The sequence below is a fragment of the Saimiri boliviensis genome, chromosome 1 (assembly GCF_048565385.1).
Source record: "Saimiri boliviensis isolate mSaiBol1 chromosome 1, mSaiBol1.pri, whole genome shotgun sequence".
Classification (NCBI taxonomy): Eukaryota; Metazoa; Chordata; class Mammalia; order Primates; family Cebidae; genus Saimiri; species Saimiri boliviensis.
In genome coordinates this window covers 24,170,378-24,189,285 of record NC_133449.1, presented here as the reverse complement: position 1 = coordinate 24,189,285, position 18,908 = coordinate 24,170,378, and the positions used below count along the sequence as shown (strand labels likewise).

Sequence of the window (18,908 nt, the reverse complement as noted above, 5' to 3'; positions counted from 1 at the left end):
GATTATGATAGTGAGTTCTCATGAGATCTGATTTTTTTTTTTTTTTTTTTTTTGAGACAGAGTTTCGCCCTTGTTACCCAGGCTGGAGTGCAATGGCGTGATCTCAGCTCACCGCAACCTCTGCCTCCTGGGCTCAGGCAATTCTCCTGCCTCAGCCTCCTGAGTAGCTGGGATTACAGGCACGTGCCACCATGCCCAGCTAATTTTTTGCACTTTTAGTAGAGACGGGGTTTCACCATGTTGACCAGGATGGTCTCGATCTCTCGACCTCGTGATCCACCCGCCTCGGCCTCCCAAAGTGCTGGGATTACAGGCTTGAGCCACCGTGCCCGGCGATCTGATGGTTTTATAAGCATCTGGAAGTTCTTCCATTGCTCTTCTCTCTCTCCTGCCTCCTTGTGAAGAAGGCGCCTGTACCACCTTTTGCCAGGATTGTAAGTTTTCTGAGGCCTCCCTGGCCATGTGGAACTATGAGTCAATTAAACCTCTTTCCTTTATAAATTACCCAGTCTCAGGGAGTTCTTTATAGCAGTGTGAAAATGGACTAACACACTAGGTGACAAAATAATCTGTGCAACAAACCCCCATAACATGAGTTTACCTATATAACAAACCTTGCACATGTACCACTGAATCTAAAATCAAAGTTAAAAAAAAAAAGGCTTTATGTTTTTTTTATGGGTTGGCTTGGATAAGGTTTACCCTGATCTATTTGGTTATCAGGGACAGTTTCAACTTTCTGAAGGTATCTACAAAGAAAGCTACTTGTGAAATGTTACTAGAAGAGGAGCTAAATATCTAATCACACTCAGTTCAGGTAAAAGGAAAGAAGGTAAAGAAAAGGAAAAGAGGTGGAGGAAACGGTTAGGGATCAAGGTAGGCATGGTAGGCATAAGGAGCCAAGAGAAGAGCAGACAGTGATAAAAAGGAGAAAGGCACTTCCTTAAAGTTTAATTTCATGACCCATTCTGGTGGTCATTATACCTCAATTGTACAAAACACTTTTTGAGATGCTAAAAAAAGTTGAAAAATAATCACCACAACTAAAGAAACTAAAGTCGTTTAGGTGATAATTTACATGTCAACTATCGTATCTTTTTAAAACAACAATAATTAACAGCAAGATCAATTTGGAACTTATAGGCCCCTCAAATATAAGCTGCTAAATATTTTAGGTGATCTTTCTAGATACCCTGTATTTCACAAGATTAATTAGACTTTTTTAAGTTAACCAAACTATTAGCAGTTTACCATGATAAAACTTTTTTGAACCTAAATCCTCTTTTAAACAGTAAGCAATGGACTACAATTTATGCAAAAATACAACAGCATCACACACATAACGTCCTGTATTCTCTGTGGAATGGAAAACAAAAGGATAGATCTATACTAGAGGTACAAAGCTTCAGACAAAATTCAGTATTTTGTGTGTGGGAGGGAGCAGTTTAGACGACCTAGAAAGCAGCATGCCTAATCTTTAAGCAATTGCTTTCTTAACTCACCATACGATTCCTCTTTGAAAGGATAAATGTCACTGATAATGTTTAAAATAACCTGGTAAAGCAAACCCAAAGTATTAAAAAACAAATAACAAAAGCCCCCTTTTTAGGTGGAAGTAGCAGTTTAGCTAAAATTTAAAAAAGAATAGGGCCAGGAGTGGTGGCTCATGCCTATAATCCTAGCACTTAGGGAGGCCAAGGCAGGCAGATCACCTGAGATCAGGAGTTCGAGATCAGCCTGGCCAACAGGGTGAAATCCTGTCTCTACTAAAAACACAAAAATTGGCTGGGTGTGGTGGTGGGTGCCTGTAAATCCAGCTACTCAAGAGGCTGAGGCAGGAGAATTGCTTGAACCCTGGAGGCAGAGGTTGCAGTGAGCTGAGATTGTGCCACTGCACTCCAGCCTGGATGAAAAGAACAAAACTCTGTCTCTAAATAAATAAATAAGAACGGAACTATCCTACTGAATGCAAACTATAAAAAAAATTGCCTCAATAATTTCTACAGAATAATTTCTACGTGGTTCTAAGGAGCATACTGTGAAAGGACAAGACTGTCCTTCCTTTACATCAATTTCTAAGCTAAAAGCATGATCAAAACCAGCTAGTAGTTATTAATAATAATTGTAGATCTATCATTCAGAAATTAAAAGCTCCAAAACATTTAGATAAAGCCAATAACAGGAATAATAACAATTGCTAAAACAGAAAGAATTTAATACCAGCCAGGAAATATGCGAAGCAACAACTTAGCCCTTAACCTGCCTATCAAGGATGAGGGTAGAGGGGTCAAGCCTTGTCTTGTCCAAGGTCACACTGCTAATTAAGCAGTAGAGCCAGAATGCATTGCCCATTTCTGTTTTATACCAGCACTATGGTGTCTCCATCATTTGAGATACGAATGGTATGAATTTATAAAAAGACCTGCTTTAAAAAAATTTTTTTTGAAATTTCAAATTCCAATTTATTAGAATTTCACAAATAAGTCTATGTTCACTAACATCTCATTCTTTGTAATGTTAGCCTTTCACAATATAATCTTTTTATAACCATCTGTGCAAGTATAAGTATATCCATGTATACTTGTTCTTTTGGACAAAATTTCTCACCATACCAGCTTCCCAGCATTCAGATTTTGTTTCTTATAAATAAAATGTTATGCTTAAAAAGTACAGATTTTAGACACTGAAATCTTCTAAATCTGTAAATTCAAAAGCGATTTAAAAAGTTTGACTTTTAACTTTTTTCTTCAAAATTTCTCCTTGAAAATAACAAATCAAAAATAAGAAGTGTTTTGAATCATGTATGTGTGATATATGTATATAACGTGAGTACATATATAAATAACGATCCTAAATTTTTCTTCAAGTTTCTTCCTTGATAGGTTCTGAATCTTGATTTTTTCCCAGTGTTTGAAAATGGAACACATATAAAATAATTCTACTTGGTCTAATTCCTTAATTTTCTAAAAATTTGATTATTCTAATAATAAAGGTTTAAATATAGGTACTATAATTCATTTTATCCTAAATGCTTCTTGGAAATACCTTGAAAGAAGCTACTGGCTTTTCTAAGTTAGTGTAGTTGGGCTTTATTCTTTTGGTGGGACCATATTATTGGTTTCTCATGGATGATCAACTAACACTGTAAGATGAGGTGATCTATTCTATTATTACTAGAGCTTGCCCTATCTTTGCTTGTCTACACTATTGTGTAAGAAAGTAGTATTTTTTTTTTTTTTTTTTCTGGCTAGGCATGGTGGCTCATGCCTATAATCCCAGCACTTTGGGAGGTCAAGGCGAGCAGATCAAGTTTCAGGAGTTTGAGATCAGCCTGACCAACATGGTGAAACCCCATTTCTACAAAATAAATAAATGAATAAATTAGCCGGGCGTGGTGGCATGCGCCTGAATCCCAGCACTTTGGGAGGCTGAGGCGAAAGGATCATGAGGTCAGGCATTTGAGACCAGCTTGACCAACATGGTGAAACCCCATCTCTACTAAAAAAAATACAAAAATTAGCCAGGTGTGGTGGTGTGTGCCTGTAATCCCAGCTACTGAGGAGGCTGAGGCAGGAGAATGGCTTGAACCCGGGAGGCAGAGGTTGCAGTGAGCTGAGATGGCACCACTGACCTCCAGCCTCGGTGACAGAGCGAGACTCCGTCTCAAAAAAAAAAAAAAGTAGCATTATTTTTTTTCAATGTTCTTCCATTATGGGGGGAATGAGAGAAAAATATCTCTACAGCAAAAACTTCATATTCCTCCCTATTGTGAAAGGTTGCTCAGAGGGGTAACAATGAATTGTCAGGCCAGCTGAGGATTGCTGTCTTGTAAGTAGCCGGGAGCAGCACCACCAGCAGATCAGCTAGTAGATGACACTCCCAGGAAATTTACCTACTGGCAGTGATTTGAGGGAACCTGAATAGTCATAGATCTACAGCATCCTGAGAACCAGGCAGAACAGGTAATGTGGCCCTTCCACAAACAATAAGTCCCTTCTTCAGGAGTCAGAAAACAGCTCATTCTTGTTTTCTGTGACTCTAGGCCTCCTTCCAATCAGGAAGGCTGCTAAACCCAACATGAGACTAAAATTAAATGAGGGTTTTTTTGGATACAAAATTAAAATGCAATAGCTCAGTTAAATCCACACACCAGTAGTCCTTGTGCAACAGGCCGGGTGTGGAGGCTCGTGCCTATAATCCCAGCGCTTTGGGAGGCTGACGTGGGCAGATCACAAGTTCAGGAGTTCGAGACCAGCCTGGCCAACATGGTGAAATCTCGTCTCTACTAAAAATACAAAAATTAGCTGGGCATGGTGACAGGTGCCTGTAATCCCAGCTACTTGGGAGGCTGAGGCAGGAGAATCATTTGAACTCAGAGGCAGAGGCTGCAGTGAGCTGAGATCTCACCATTGCACTCCAACCTGGGTGACAGGGAGAGACTCCATCTCAAAAAACAACAACAACAAAAATTGTGGAACAGTAGAACAAAAGAATCTAGAGTCCAGGGCCAGGGAAAGAAATCTTAAGTATTACCTATAGTGACATCAACGGAACCTTAAATATTGTTTGACTTCCCTGACCACATGTCTCAGTTCCCATACTAAATGGTACCGTAGAATTCTAACGCTACAACTAAGATACTTTATCACATAGTATCTGTCTGAAAAGCTGATGTGTGGTAAATTTATCTCTGTGATAAATTGCTTTTATTTCAGAGCTCACTGAACAAATAAACTATAGGGAAAAAAAAATCTGAAACAGAATGGCATGTGAAATGTAATATGAAAAATTTCCTGTTTATCTACAAAATGTACACTGACTATTGAAAAACATACCCACTCAGATGTAAATATAGCAATGCAATAACTAGGAGTAACTGGAACTTGAGCACTTAAAAACTTTAGAGGAGTCTGAAAATTCAAGAAGTTAACAAAGGGTTGCTGTTAGTCCATCTGTGCCTTTACAAGAATTAGTAAAAAGTCCCCTAACTCCTAAGGTCCCAGCCTTGCCCCAGGCACAAGGTTCAGTGAACAGAACACAGAATGGCAATCTGACTCCATCCATCCTTTCAGCTAGGCTCCTCAGCAGTGAAGAGCCCATCCAACCATACATGGAACTCCTCAGTTAAAGCACTTAAGTCTAAAAACATTAATTTTAGTAGGTATATGACATATATTCTTCCCTTCTTCCCTCCTTCTCACTCCCTCCCTTTCTCCTTTCTATTCCTTTCTCTGTGAGCAGGGTAATGGAAAGGATACACATTTGTCTCTTTCTTGAACGTAATCAAAATTGAAAACAACTCTCTCCAACTACTGTGGCATGACTGTGGCACAACACAGTATAAGGGAAGAAGCTGAAAGGAATGCTCTTCATCAGATATTTGATAAGACTCCCCTTCATATTTATATTTATATTTGAGACTGAAACTACATTCAAAAATATTTAAAACACACAACATATATAATACTATATATTATAAATAATCACATATTATTATAGATTATACATATCATATAAGGAGAAGCTACAGAGAACTAGATTTCTCTTTACCTAGTGATTTCGGTAGCAGATTCTTCACAAATTCTGCATGATCCCCCACGTGCAGTATGCTGTAGACGCTGGTATTCATTAATTCCTCCTGATTGTAACCTAAGTAGCTGGTTACATTCTCTGACACAAATACAATTCTCCCTTCACAGTTCACAACAAAGAAAAATCCATCTAAAGCCTGCAAAACCAAAAGAAAAAAAAATGGTTTGGAGATTGGAAGAAAAATAAAACCATACATTTTTTATTAAAAAAGAGATCGGAATATATGTCAAGACCTGCTCTCTGTCCTCAAGGAAACTGTGATACTGTAGGAGAGAGAGACACAAACATAATAAAATATCAGTGATTAAATGCAGATAAGAGACATACACAAAATTGTCTATGAACACATAAAAGGATGCCTAATTTGGGATCAGGGTGGGGGTCAAAGAAAGGTACAGACCCCTATTTAACATATAAAAGACACAGTGGAGGAGGAAGAGGATTGAGGGAAGAACATTCTAGGAAGTGGAGAGAGCATGGCACAAAAAGAAAACAAATTGGCAGTTTGGAGTTGCTAGACTCTATGGTATAAGGTGAGTCAGCAGAGGTGGACAGGAGTCAAATCACAGGTGCTTCCTTTGCATTGAGATGGAGCCAGGGGTCTCCAAAAGGAGACACATGCATCCTAAGGGGCATATAATATCCACAAGGGCTCAGGGGAAAAGTTAGAACCTCTATTTATATTATAATCTAAAACATAATTAAGAAATTAAGCTTAAGCGTAGTAACACCCTAGTGTTTGACTCAGTCCAGACAGTCACATATCACACAAGCCCTGGAATCCTGAGGAAGAGCCAGAATGCAGAGGTTGACTGTGGCATCTTACTTATTTGTAATCTTTCCACTTATTGCAACATGTTGCAGCTTACTTGCTGCAGAATGTATATAAGCAATAAAATTAAGTCCCCGAAAAAACAGAACATTTACAGAATTTTGCAACAAAATGTAAAATGACCATAAAAATCCTTTGGATCATACAGGGGTCTGCTGGCTATCTATGGCAAATTGCTTAAAAGACCTGTCTAACAATGTTGACAGGCTACTCATTTTTCTTTTTTAAAAAAGGCCAGGGTACCAAATTTGCTCTCTAGAAGATATTCTCTAAAAAATAAACACAATTTTTTCCTTTGGGATTAAGATGAAATTTTAAGAATGAATAAAAAGTAAACTGCTTTTTAAAAAGACACTAATGCTTTAGAGATAGCATGTGAAAATGGATGTTTGGAAATGTTACCACTGTTAAAATTTTTTTCCTGAAAATGACATGATTACAATTTTTTTCCTGAAAATGACGTGAACAGCTTGGACAATTTATTTTATCTCATCAGTTTAAAAACTCAGAGCATTTTATCTGTTGAAAAATCTTCCAATTAGAGTCTCAGTGGGCTTTGGCCCTATTTTTTTTTTCTTTTATTTGAGATAGTGCAGTGGCACCATCTTGGCTCACTGCAACCTTTGACTCCTGAATTCAAGTGTTTCTCCTGCCTCAGTCTCCCAAGCAGCTGGGATTACAGGCATGCGTCGCCATGCCCAGCTGATCTTTGTATTTTTAGTAGAGATGAGGTTTCATCATGTTGGCCAGGTTGGTCTTGAATTCCTGACCTCAAGGCTATCCACCCGCCTTGGCCTCCCAAAGTGCTGGGATTACAGGCATAAGCCATTGCATCCGGCCCTATTTTTTTTTTTTTAATGTGAAAATGCAACATCTTCTGATGTTTGAAAGAATCTTTTTTTTTTTTTTCCTAAGATCAAGGAAAATGGAATGTCAATAAAAACCTTTGCACAGTTGGTGGGTAGGATTTAAAGATGACTATCATAATTTAGCAAACATATCCAATGACATACTTTTCCATTTGCTTCTACCTTATTTTTATGAGGTGCCTTTTTCAGCTAAGATGATTATTTTTAATTGAGAAAAATTAATATATATTTATGGTATACATGTTTTGAAATATGTACATATTGTAGAATGGCCAAATCAAGCTAATGAACATAAAAGCATTACCTCATGCACTTATCATTTTTTTGTGGTAAAAACACTTAAAAATTACTCTCTCTGCAATTTCAAGTATAAAATAATTGTTATTAACTATAGTCACTATACTGTATAGCAGACCTCTTGAACTTATTCTTCCTGCCTAATTGAAAAGTTTTTATCTTTTGACCAACATCCCTCCAATCCCCCCACCCTCATGCAGGCTCTTGTAATCACCATTCTACTCCCTCCTTCTATGAGTTTGACTCTTTTAGATCCCACATATAAGTGAGATCATGTGGTATCTGTCTTTCTGAGTCTGGCTTTTAATTAGCATAATGTCTTTTAGGTTCATACATGTTGCTGCAAATTACAGGATTTCCTTTATTTTTAAAAGCTGAATAGTATTCTGCTCTGTGTATATATTGCATTTTCTTTATCCACTCATCCATTTTTGGATACTCAGGTTGATGCAAATTAAAACCATAATGAGACATCACTTCAATCTATTAAGTGTGGGTGAGGATGTGAAGAAAAGAGAACATCTATTATGGAAAACAGTAGGGAGGTTCCTCAAAAAATTAAAAAGAGAACTACCATATGATCCAGTAATCCCAGTAGTGGGTATATACCCAAAGGAAATGAAATCAGTATATCAAAGAGATGTCTGCACTCCCAAGTTCACTGCAGCATTATTCACAATAGCCAAGACATGAGAATCGAGCTAAGTGTCTGCCAACAGACGAATGGATAATTAAAACCAAATATTAAAATAAATTAAATTTAGAAATACATCTCCATTATCACTCCATCACAAAGTATATAACCAAGATTTAAAACAAGAGTGAAGCACAATCCGTTGTTCTCATTTAAAATACTGCTAATATTTTCCTTAGCAAGAACAAAAAGGAATGAAGCTATTTTTGTTCTACTTAATTGCTGTGACTTAGTCCATAATGCAAAGGAGACAGGGATGTAATAATCTTTAAAATCTCAACAATAGATAAACTCTTTGAAAGCTGTTATCCTTAGCAAATTTGATGCAGGAACATCAAACCAAATGCTGCATGTTCTCACTAACAAGTGGGAGCTGAACAATGAGAACATATGGACATATGTGGGGACAACAACACACATTGAGGCTTGTCAGGGGCAAGGGTGGCAGAAGGGAGAGGATGAGGAAGAATAGCTAATGGATGCTGGGCTTAACACCTAGGTGATGGTTTGATCTGTGCAGCAAACTACCATGGTGCACATTTAGCTATGTAACAAACCTGCATATCCTGCACACGTACCCTGGAACTTAAAAGTTGAAGGAAAAAAGTGTGGCACATCCTCGCTCTCTCACTCCTTCTCTCTCGTGCTGCTTGGTGAAGAAAGTACTTGCTTCTCCTTGGCCTTCTGCTGTAATTGTAAATTTCCCAAGGCCTCCATAGTCATGTGGAACAATAAGTCAATTAAACCTCTTTCTAGCCAGGCATGGTAGCTTATGCCTGTAAACCCAGCACTTTGGGAAGCCAATGCGGGTGGATCACGTGAAGCCAGGAGTTTGAGACCGGACTGGCCAACATGGTGATACACTGTTTCTAGTAAAAAGACAAAAATTAGCAGGGCATGGTGGTACATGCCTGTAGTTCCAGGTCCTCAGGAGGGTGAGGCATGAGAATTGCTTAAACCCAGGATGGGGAGGTTGCAGTAAACCAAGATTGTACCACTGCATTCCAGCCTGGGTGACAGAACAAACAAGACTTCTATCTCGAAAAACAAAACAAAACAAACAAAAACACCCCTTTTTCCTTTATAAATTACCCAGTCTCAGGTTGTTTTTGTTTTTTTTTTCTTTTTTTTTTTTTTTGAGACAGGGTCTTGCTCTGTCACCTAGGCTGGAGTGCTGTTGTGCGATCTTGGTTCACTGCAACCTCCGTCTCCTAGGTTCAAGTGATTCTCCTGCCTCAGTCTCCCGAGTAGCTGGGATTACAGTCATGTGCTAACACGCCAGGCTAATTTTTTTATTTTTAGTAGGGAGAGGGTTTCACCATGTTGGCCAGGTTGGTCTCGAACTCCTGACCTCAAGTGATCCACCCACTGTGGCTTGCCAAAGTGCTGGGATTACAGGTGTGAGCCACCATGCCCAGCCCAGTATCAGGTATTCTTTATAGCAGTGTGAAAACTGACTGTTGGCTGCCCACCTCACTCTGCTCCTGTAGTTTGCTCTCTGTAGGTGGCATAGGACAGGGGAAAGTACCTTGTCGCTGCTGAGGGATCCCTCCAAAAGGAAGGTTCCACGCCAGCCCCTTACACCCAACCAGATTGTTTCTACCCTCTTCACCTCTAACTTCATTGGCATCTGCTTCAGCCACTTCCTCCACTACCAGTTCTACATCTGGTATTTCCACACACTGCCCTGCCTCCTGCGGGCCATGCCTGCATGTTGGCTCACATATCTGCTCAGGTTGTTGGTGCTGGGGCTCACTGAGCTCTCCTGGAACACATACCCCTCCACATCCTGCAGCTCTGCGGCCCTGCATGTGTGCCATGCTGTCATCCTGATGCAGCTCTGGCTGGGCCCACAGCCTTTCTCCAAGAGCACTCAACACAGCAAGAAAGCCCACTGAAATCTACCCCTTTCCCTCAGTCACTCTCAGGACCTGGCGGGAGATGGACTCTGTGCCCATCCACATAAACCTTGCCAAGTCCACCTCTATGCAGCCTACATGGAGGTAGGGGCAGCTGCTGCCTGGATCAGGCTGTGAGGGGCATGTATGGGGCACATAAAGAATTCTCTCAAGCAAATTAGAAAAAAAAAAAAAAAAAAAAACCAACTCTCCCTCTTTGTCAGGGATACCAATCAGCTGTAGGTTGAGTCTCTTTACATAATCCCACATTTCTCGGAGGTTTTATTCATTCTTTTTAATTCTTTTTTCTTTATTTCTGTCTAAGTTGACTGAAGAACTGGTCTTTGAGCTCTGAGAGTCTTTCCTCAGCTTGGTTGATTCTGTCGTTAATATTACCAATTATATAATGAAATTTTTCTTGTAGTGAGTTTTTCAGCTCTGTCAGATCAGTTTGGTTCTTTCTTAAAATGGCTGTTTTATCTTTAATCTCTTCTATCATTTTATTGGATTCCTTAGATTCCTTAGATTGGGTTTCAACATTCTGAATTTCAGTGAACTTTGTTGCCATCTACATTCTGAATTGCCATCCAGATTCTGGGATGGTAGAGATGGGGTTTTGCCATGCTGGCCAGGCTGATGTTGAACTCTTGACCTCAAATGATCCATCTGCCTCGGCCTCCCAAAGTGCTGGGATTACAGGCATAAGCAACCTCGCCCAGCCTGTTTATTTGTTTTTAACTACAATCATCTTTTCCCCTAGTAAAGAATATTCTGATTTCCTCTGGGAAATTTTCATCTACACTACATAAAATCTTATGGGGTTCTTAATCAGGCCATTGGGAGACTTCCTCTTTAAATGTGAATCTTGAGAAGAATTACAAAAAGCCAAACATAGCAAAAGTATATGCATTCTAGCGGCAGGGCACTGCCTGGATGGTTCTTTCTAAGAGATCATTAACAAAGCTTTTGCTTTCTAGCCTCCTTGTGATACCTTGATTTCATTCTGTTTCCAAGCATGGTTCTGTGATATCCAAATAGCATTCCAATAAACTCATATTTGCTGTTGGATTCAGTTTGCCAGTATTTTATTGAGGATTTTCACATCAATGTTCACACAGCCAAACATATCACCAAGTAATAGGATGGTGGCAGGTGGTAAGCAGGGGCAGAGATAAAGATGGAAATAGGAAATGAGCATAAGATACCTATTTATTTTCCTCCAGCAATTTATATTAAAAATTTTCAAAATACAGCAAAGTTTCAAGAATTTCTTAGTGAACACCTGTATATCCACCGCCTAGATTCTACCATCAACATTTTTACTATACTTGTTACAACACTGTTTTCCAACATGCAGTCATATGCCATATAATCAACTTGATAGGTTGTGAAAAGAATGTAATGACAATCAGAAATCCACATCCATCACACATACTAGCTCCCCTCATCAGTTATATGTGCATGCACTTGCTCAGAGAGTAGTTTCCATCCTAGTTTCAATGGCCAATGTCTTTTATAACTCTACAAAATTATGTGCTTGTTCCCCTAGTAAGACCATTAAAACCAGGAGTCTGAAGCAATAAAGTGGCTGCATAATGTGGTAGGGAAATAAAAAATACAGATTCAGAGGGAGAAGTTGCTAACAAGAGGCTTGAAAATATTTAGCATTTATTAATTATTAGTAGTATTCATTTATTACAGGAATGAAGTATGAGAAGAGGTAAAAGCAAAAAATACATATTTGAGTATCATCTCCATAGAGGTAAAAAGTGAAGCAATGAAAATACATGATATTTCTGGGGCTGTAAAAGCAAGAATTGAATTTTGAGACTATTCTTACATTAGCAGTAGGTAGAGGGAATTATGGTTAATACAAAGACAGGACAAGGCAGGGTAATACCACAAAACATGTAAAGGAGTCAGAAAATAAAGAGACCTATGCAAGTCTGAGTAAAGAATATTTCACCAGAGAGGAGAGCCTTGAGGAAAGATAAGGAAAGGAAAATTTTTGTTTTATCTATCCTGACATAAATAAATATATATAATTAGACCTAGAGATAGAAATTGTACACTGTGAGGGGTGAGTGTATATATATTTATATATGTCTTTAAACATTCACATAGGAGGCAAAGCACTTAAAGTAATGAGGATGCTTGAAAATAAGACATATGTATTGAGAATGCAAGGAGTAAAGATTAGATAGAAAATGCAAAGGTGAAAATTACACAGTAATTACAAAGTCATTCAAATTTAAAAGTTCTTTACATTACAAAGTTTGACAGCTAAAATAGTAATTCTCTTAGAATATTTATATAAACAATTTAAGCTTTTTTTTTTTTTTTTTTTTGAGATGGAGTTTCGCTTGTTACCCAGGCTGGAGTGTAATGGCGTGATCTCAGCTAATTGCAACCTCCGCCTCCTGGGTTCAGGCAATTCTCCTGCCTCAGCCTCCTGAGTAGCTGGGATTACAGGCATGCACCACCATGCCCAGCTAATTTTTTGTATTTTTAGTAGAGACGGGGTTTCACCATGTTGACCAGGATGGTCTCGATCTCTTGACCTCGTGATCCACCCACCTCGGCCTCCTAAAGTGCTGGGATTACAGGCGTGAGCCACCGCACCCATCTAATTTAAACATTTTTATTCAGAAAACTTTGCAGAAAATCATGTACTGCAATAAAATGAGGGATCCTTCGCTCAAAAGTAAAATTTTATGATATACATATATATAACACTAGTTAGCTAAGTAATTCTAGTATTTTATTTTCCCAACTAGGCCTAACCACTGCAGAAATAAAAGGCAAAGCCATACAGTAAGCTTCAGTTTTCCATCTCACTGGTTAGAATGCCTTCATGAGGGCCTGACGCGGTGGCTCACGCCTGTAATCCCAGCACTTTGGGAGGCCGAGGCGGGTGGATCACGAGGTCAAGAGATCGAGACCATCCTGGTCAACAGAGTGAAATCCCATTTCTACTAAAAATACAAAAAATTAGCTGGGCATGGTGGTGCGTGCCTGTAATCCCAGCTACTCAAAAGTCTGAGGTAGAATTGCCTGAACCCAGGAGGCGGAGGTTGCGGTGAGTTGAGATTGCGCCATTGCACTTCAGCCTGGGTAACAAGAGCGAAACTCCGTCCCCACCCGCCCCCCCCCAAAAAAAAGAAGGCCTTCATGAAAATTTCTTATATTCATTATTCACTTCTGATTCTGAAACAGTAACAAATGTCAAATGTTTTTCATGATAAAATAATTATTAAAAGTTCTATACTTTGTTTTATAATTTTAATTTTTTAAAATGCCTTATATCCAAGGCATCCTGGGAGGCAGAGGTTGCAGTGAGCCGAGATAACACCACTGCACTCCAGCCTGGGTGACAGAGTGAGATCCTGCCCCCAAAAAAACAAAACAAAATAAAAAACCGAATTGGCTACAACAAAGATTTTAATCACTTTCTGAGTCAATGAAGGCACCTACCTCCAAAAGAAGAGGTCCCAAGGATTCCTTTTCTATCACTCCTTGACTACTTGATGAGATGTCTGATTTCTGTACGTCGTCATCAGTTGTTGATTTCTCTGTAAAAAGGAAACTTAAAAAATCACATATCTGAAAAGGGCTCATTTCCATAAAGGTAAGTTTATGAAGACATAGATCCACCAAATTTCAAATTCAAATGACATTTAGTCAGTATCTAGGCACTTTCACACTCCTTAATTATACTCATGTTATGGATTATAAAATGGAACATCACAAAGGTTAAGTAATGTATGTGAAAATTATATAACTAATACATAGTAGCATGAAGATTTGAATACTAAATCCAGTGTTTCAACAATGAGAAAAATGCTATAAATGTAGCCTTTTTAAAAAGTCTATGACAAAAGTTTTAAGAAATGGGTAAGTTGTAAAAGAATAATTATTTCCTCAATTTTTCTATTTCTTTTTCTGATTTGATCAAGTACCACTGAAGGGAGAATGAAAATATAATTTTTCCTTTTGAGGGCCTCCATGAACTCACTAACATTTCACATTCATGCTACGATGCTCTGATTGATAAAACTGCAACTGCTAAGTAATATAGAGTTCTTTTGTGAGGTGATATTGCATATCCCATCATCTTAAAGCAGCATTATACTTAAATAATAAAAGTTTCTTATCTGTCAGACTAGTTAACCAAAAGCCAAATATGGTATTATTGAGCATAGAAATTCACATTTTCACTTTAAAACAGGAAGTATTTCATCAGGGTTGGGTGCAGTGGCCCAAGCCTATAATCTCAGCACTCTGGGAGGCAGAGGTGGGAGCACTGCTTGAGAACAGGAGTTTGAGAACAGCTTGGGCAGCACAGCAAGACCCTTATCTCTACAAAAAATATTAAAAATTAGCTAAGCATGGTGGTACATGCCTGTAATACTAGCTACTCAGGAGGCTGAGGTAGGAGGACTGCTTGAGTCCAAGAGTTTGAGGCAGCAGTGGGCTATAATTGTGCCACTGTACTCTAGACTGGGGGTCAGAATGAGACCATGTCTCAAAAAAAGAAGGATTTCAAGTATTCCAAAACATACAGAAAATAACAGCACATATTAATATAGCCACCATTCGATTTTAGGATGTTAATGTCATTTGCTTCAGATTTTTTCTTTTTAAATAAACACATGATGCAAATACAGTGAAAGCCCTGCCCTCCCTCCTTTTTTCAGAAATAACCATTATTCTGAGGTTGTCAAAATCATTCTAAGCATGTTTTTATACTTTTACTACATATGTATAATTTCATAAACAATATATGATTGTTTTGTGTTTTAAAGTTTATATGAATGTATAGTTATGTATACCATTAGCCCTCCAAATTAATGGGTTTCACATTCTTCTGACCACGGATCAAAAATATTTGAAAAAAAATTGTGTCTGTACTGAACACATATATTTCTTTCATCATTATTCCCTAAACAATACAGTATAAAAACTATTTATATAACCTTTACATTGTAGGAGGCATTATAACAGATAATCTAGAGATTATTTAAAGTACATGGGCTGGGTGAGGTGGCTCATGTCTGTAATCCCACCACTTTGGGAGGCCAAGGCGGGCAGATTATTTGAGGTCAGGAGTTCAAGACCAGCCTGGCCAACATGGTGAAATCCTGTCTCCTACTAAAAATACAAAAATGAGCTGGGTGTGGTAGCACATATCTGTAATCTCAGCTACTCAGGAGGCTGAGGCATGATAATTGCTTGGACCTGGGAGGTGGAGGTTTCAGTGAGCCAAGATCACACCACTGCACTCCAGCTTGGGTGACAGAGTGAGATCCTGTCTCAAAAAAAAAAAAAAAAAAAAAAAAAAAAAAAAAAAAAAAAGTACATGGGAGGATGTGCGCCAATTATATGCAAATATGATGCCATTTTATTTTATTTTTTATTTTGTTTTGTTTTCTTTTAAGAGAGAGGGATCTTGCTATGTTGCCCAGGCTAGCCCCAAACTCCTAAGCTCAAGCAATCCTCTAGCCTCAGCCTTCCAAGTAGCTGAGATTACAGGCATACACCACTGCCCCCGGCTACTACACCATTTTGTATCAGAGATTTGAGCATACTCAGATTTTAGTATCAGTGGGAGGTCATGGAACCAACCCCCTACAGATACCAAGGGACGTACAGACATTTTCAACTTACATTTTTCACTTAATATCATGTTTGAGATTTAACCACATTGATACAGTAATCCACAGTTGATTTCTACTCCCCTACTGGCAGGTCTTTTGATAACTACAGTGCTATAATAAACTATTTTCGGTATTTCCTCTTTTGTAGATGTGTCACAGTTTCTTCAGGATAAATATTAGAAGTGAAACTGTAGGATCGTAATGTCTGCATAATTTATATTACTAGGTATTAATATAAGACAAACTGCTCTCCAAAGAGGTTGTAACATTGGTTTTGCTTTTCTGCATCCTCACTGAAAAACAATATCATAGTTTTTAAGTTTTGCAGATCTGTGGTGTAAAACATTATCTCACTTAATATTTTAATAATGGCTTTTGTGAGCTATAATTTATATTACATACAATTAACTTATTTAAAGCACACAATTCAATTATTTTTAGTATATTCACAGTTGTGCAACTACCATCAGAATCAATTTTAGAATATTTTCATCACCCACCAAAAACTCCATTCTCATTACCAGTTACTCCCCATTTTTCCAATACCCCTAGCCTGAGGCAATGACCAGCTTATTTTTTATCTTAATGAATTTGCCTTTTCTTGACATTTCCTATTAATGGAATCATGCAATATGTGGTCACATGTGATTGGGCTTCTTCTTTGGCTCAGCATAATGTTCTCAGGATTCAACCATGTTGAAATATTGATCAGTATTTTATTCCTTTTTATTGCCTAATAATAGTCCATTATAGGAGTATATGACCTTTTATGTATCTGTTCATCAGCTGATGGACATATGGGTAGTTTCTACTTTTTAGCCATTTGTGATAATGCTGTGAACATTCATGTACAAATTTTTGTATGGATGTGTTTTCATTTCTCTCGGGGATACACCTAGAAGTGGAATTATTGGATATGATAGCTAGCTCTATGTTTAACTCTAGACTCTCTAATTGAAAAACTGTTGGACTGTTTTCCAACGTGGCTCCTTCATTTTCCATTCCCATCAGAAGTATGTGAGGCTTTCAATTTCTCACCCACACTTGTTATTACCCCCCTTTTTTTTCTCCCTAAGACACTCCTCACTTTGTTGCCCAGGATGGAGTACAGTGACACAATCATAGTTTACTGCAACCTCAAACTCCTGGGCTGAAGCAATCCTCCCACCTCAGCCTCCTGAACAGTTGGAACTATAGGCATGTACCACTGTGCCTGACTAATTTTTAAATTTTTGTAGAGATAAGGTCCTCGCTATGTTGCCTAGGCTGTCTCAAACTCCTGGGCTCAAGCACTCTTCTCACCCTGGCCTCCCAAAATGCTGGGATTACAGGCATGAGCCACAGCACCCAGCCTTATCTGTCTTTTTGATTACAGCCATCTTAGTGAGTGTGAAATGGTATCTCACTATGATTTTAGTTTGCATTTCCCTAATGGCTAATGATATAGGGCATCTTTTTCATGTGCTTGTTGGCCATTTGTACATTTTCTTTGGAGAAATGTCTATTCAGGGTCTTTGCTTATTTTTTAATTAGGTTATCTTATTATTATTATGGTGCAGGAGTTTCTCATTTTGAGATACATTTCCTTCATCATTTCATGTGTTTTATTACATGAAGGTAAGGATGGCTTTTGTTTTTAAGCAAGTTCTAACAAACATAAACTATCAAGTTCAAGTAGATTAAATAATTTTTGTGTGAAGTGCAAAACATTTAACATTTTAGGAAAAACCTAAGGTAGGAATGGCTATGTGACTAGTTTCTGGCCTCAGGGAATGTGAACAGAAGTGACATGCAATTTCTGGGTCTTATCCGTAAAGGGAAAGAACCATGCCTTCTTGTTTGTTTCTTTCTTCTTCTTGTCAGCTGGGACATGGACAAGGGAGCCATGTCTAACCACATGGATAATGGCAATACCCTAGGAATGGCAGAGCAAAAAGGATGGAAGGAGTCAATCCCTGACACTTTTCTAGACTATCTGTTTAAAACCACTGTATTTTGGGTGTGTTGTTCTACTTGTTCTACTATATTCTAATTAATAAGTTTCATACTTCTTAGTAACGTGAATTTGCTATAACCTGATTTTGTCCATGTTAGGCATAATCTATCATGCTATCATGAAAGGTAAGAATTTAACATACTTACACCAACTTGCTACACAAATTACTCCTCTTCTCATACTTTCGGTATAGTCTTAACAATTTTTTCGGGTAACCAATATTTAATATCTATGTTACTATGGTCACATACTTTATAAGGGAGCCAAGGTGTGTGTGTTATAATTTACATTTCTTATACTGTTTCAGATTTTGTGTAGTTTAATTCAACCCTAAACTCCCCTCCAGAGCTGAAAAATTCATCTCGATTCAGTCAACTGGCAGATACTCTTATGTGTTGCTTTCCCCCACCTACTCCCCGCCCCATGGAAATATGCCCTAAAGTCCTCTATCCACCTGCTCCAACTGTGACTGGCTATTTTCTAGGCTGCTGCACAACTGTAATTCTGGGGCTCCTTTTACCTTTCTTAAGATTAAAAGATTCCGTAGTTTCCCTGAGTGATCTGTGCTTCTTTCTAGCTTTACTATCTTGGATATGACAGAGATTTCTGAAACAGGTTTAATAGGAGGTAATACCTTTGAGACTTTGAATGTCTGAACAGGCCAACTGGCACTCATAACTTCAACTGGATGAACACAGAATTCTGGGCCTAGAATCCTAGTTTTCAATGCTGTTATTGAGAAATGTGAACCTATTCTGAAAGCAATCTAGTGTGTGTGAGACCTGCTTTTTCTTCTCTCTTGTTTTTCTCCCTGATGTTCTGAAATGGTCACTAAATTGTGCATTAGTATGAGTTTCTTTATCTTTCTTTTTCAACAACTGCACTGGGCACTACATGAGGGCTTTCAATCTGGAAACCAATATTCTTCTAGTTCTGAGAACATTATTTTGGTATAATTTCTCTTATCATTTCTTCCCTTCTATTTGTTTTATTCTCTTTTTCTGGGATTAATCATATGTTAGATTTCCTGAACTAATCCTGTAAGTGTCTTATTTTTTCTCTCATTTTCCATT

At 38.2% G+C, this 18,908-nt stretch overlaps 1 protein-coding gene across 5 annotated transcripts in view; it reads right to left on the bottom strand.

Moving 5' to 3' along the window:
• Positions 1–18,908, bottom strand: part of NCOA1 (nuclear receptor coactivator 1) — a 139,683-nt gene that overhangs the window by 84,308 nt on the left and 36,467 nt on the right. For all 5 annotated transcript variants that reach the window (XM_010345776.2, XM_010345777.3, XM_010345778.2 and 2 more), the window contains exons 4-5: positions 13,657–13,754; positions 5,551–5,728 (exon numbers count right to left, since the gene is read on the bottom strand). In XM_010345776.2, the coding sequence (XP_010344078.1) occupies positions 5,551–5,728; positions 13,657–13,754 (276 nt within the window). The remainder of the gene's footprint in view (positions 1–5,550; positions 5,729–13,656; positions 13,755–18,908) is intronic.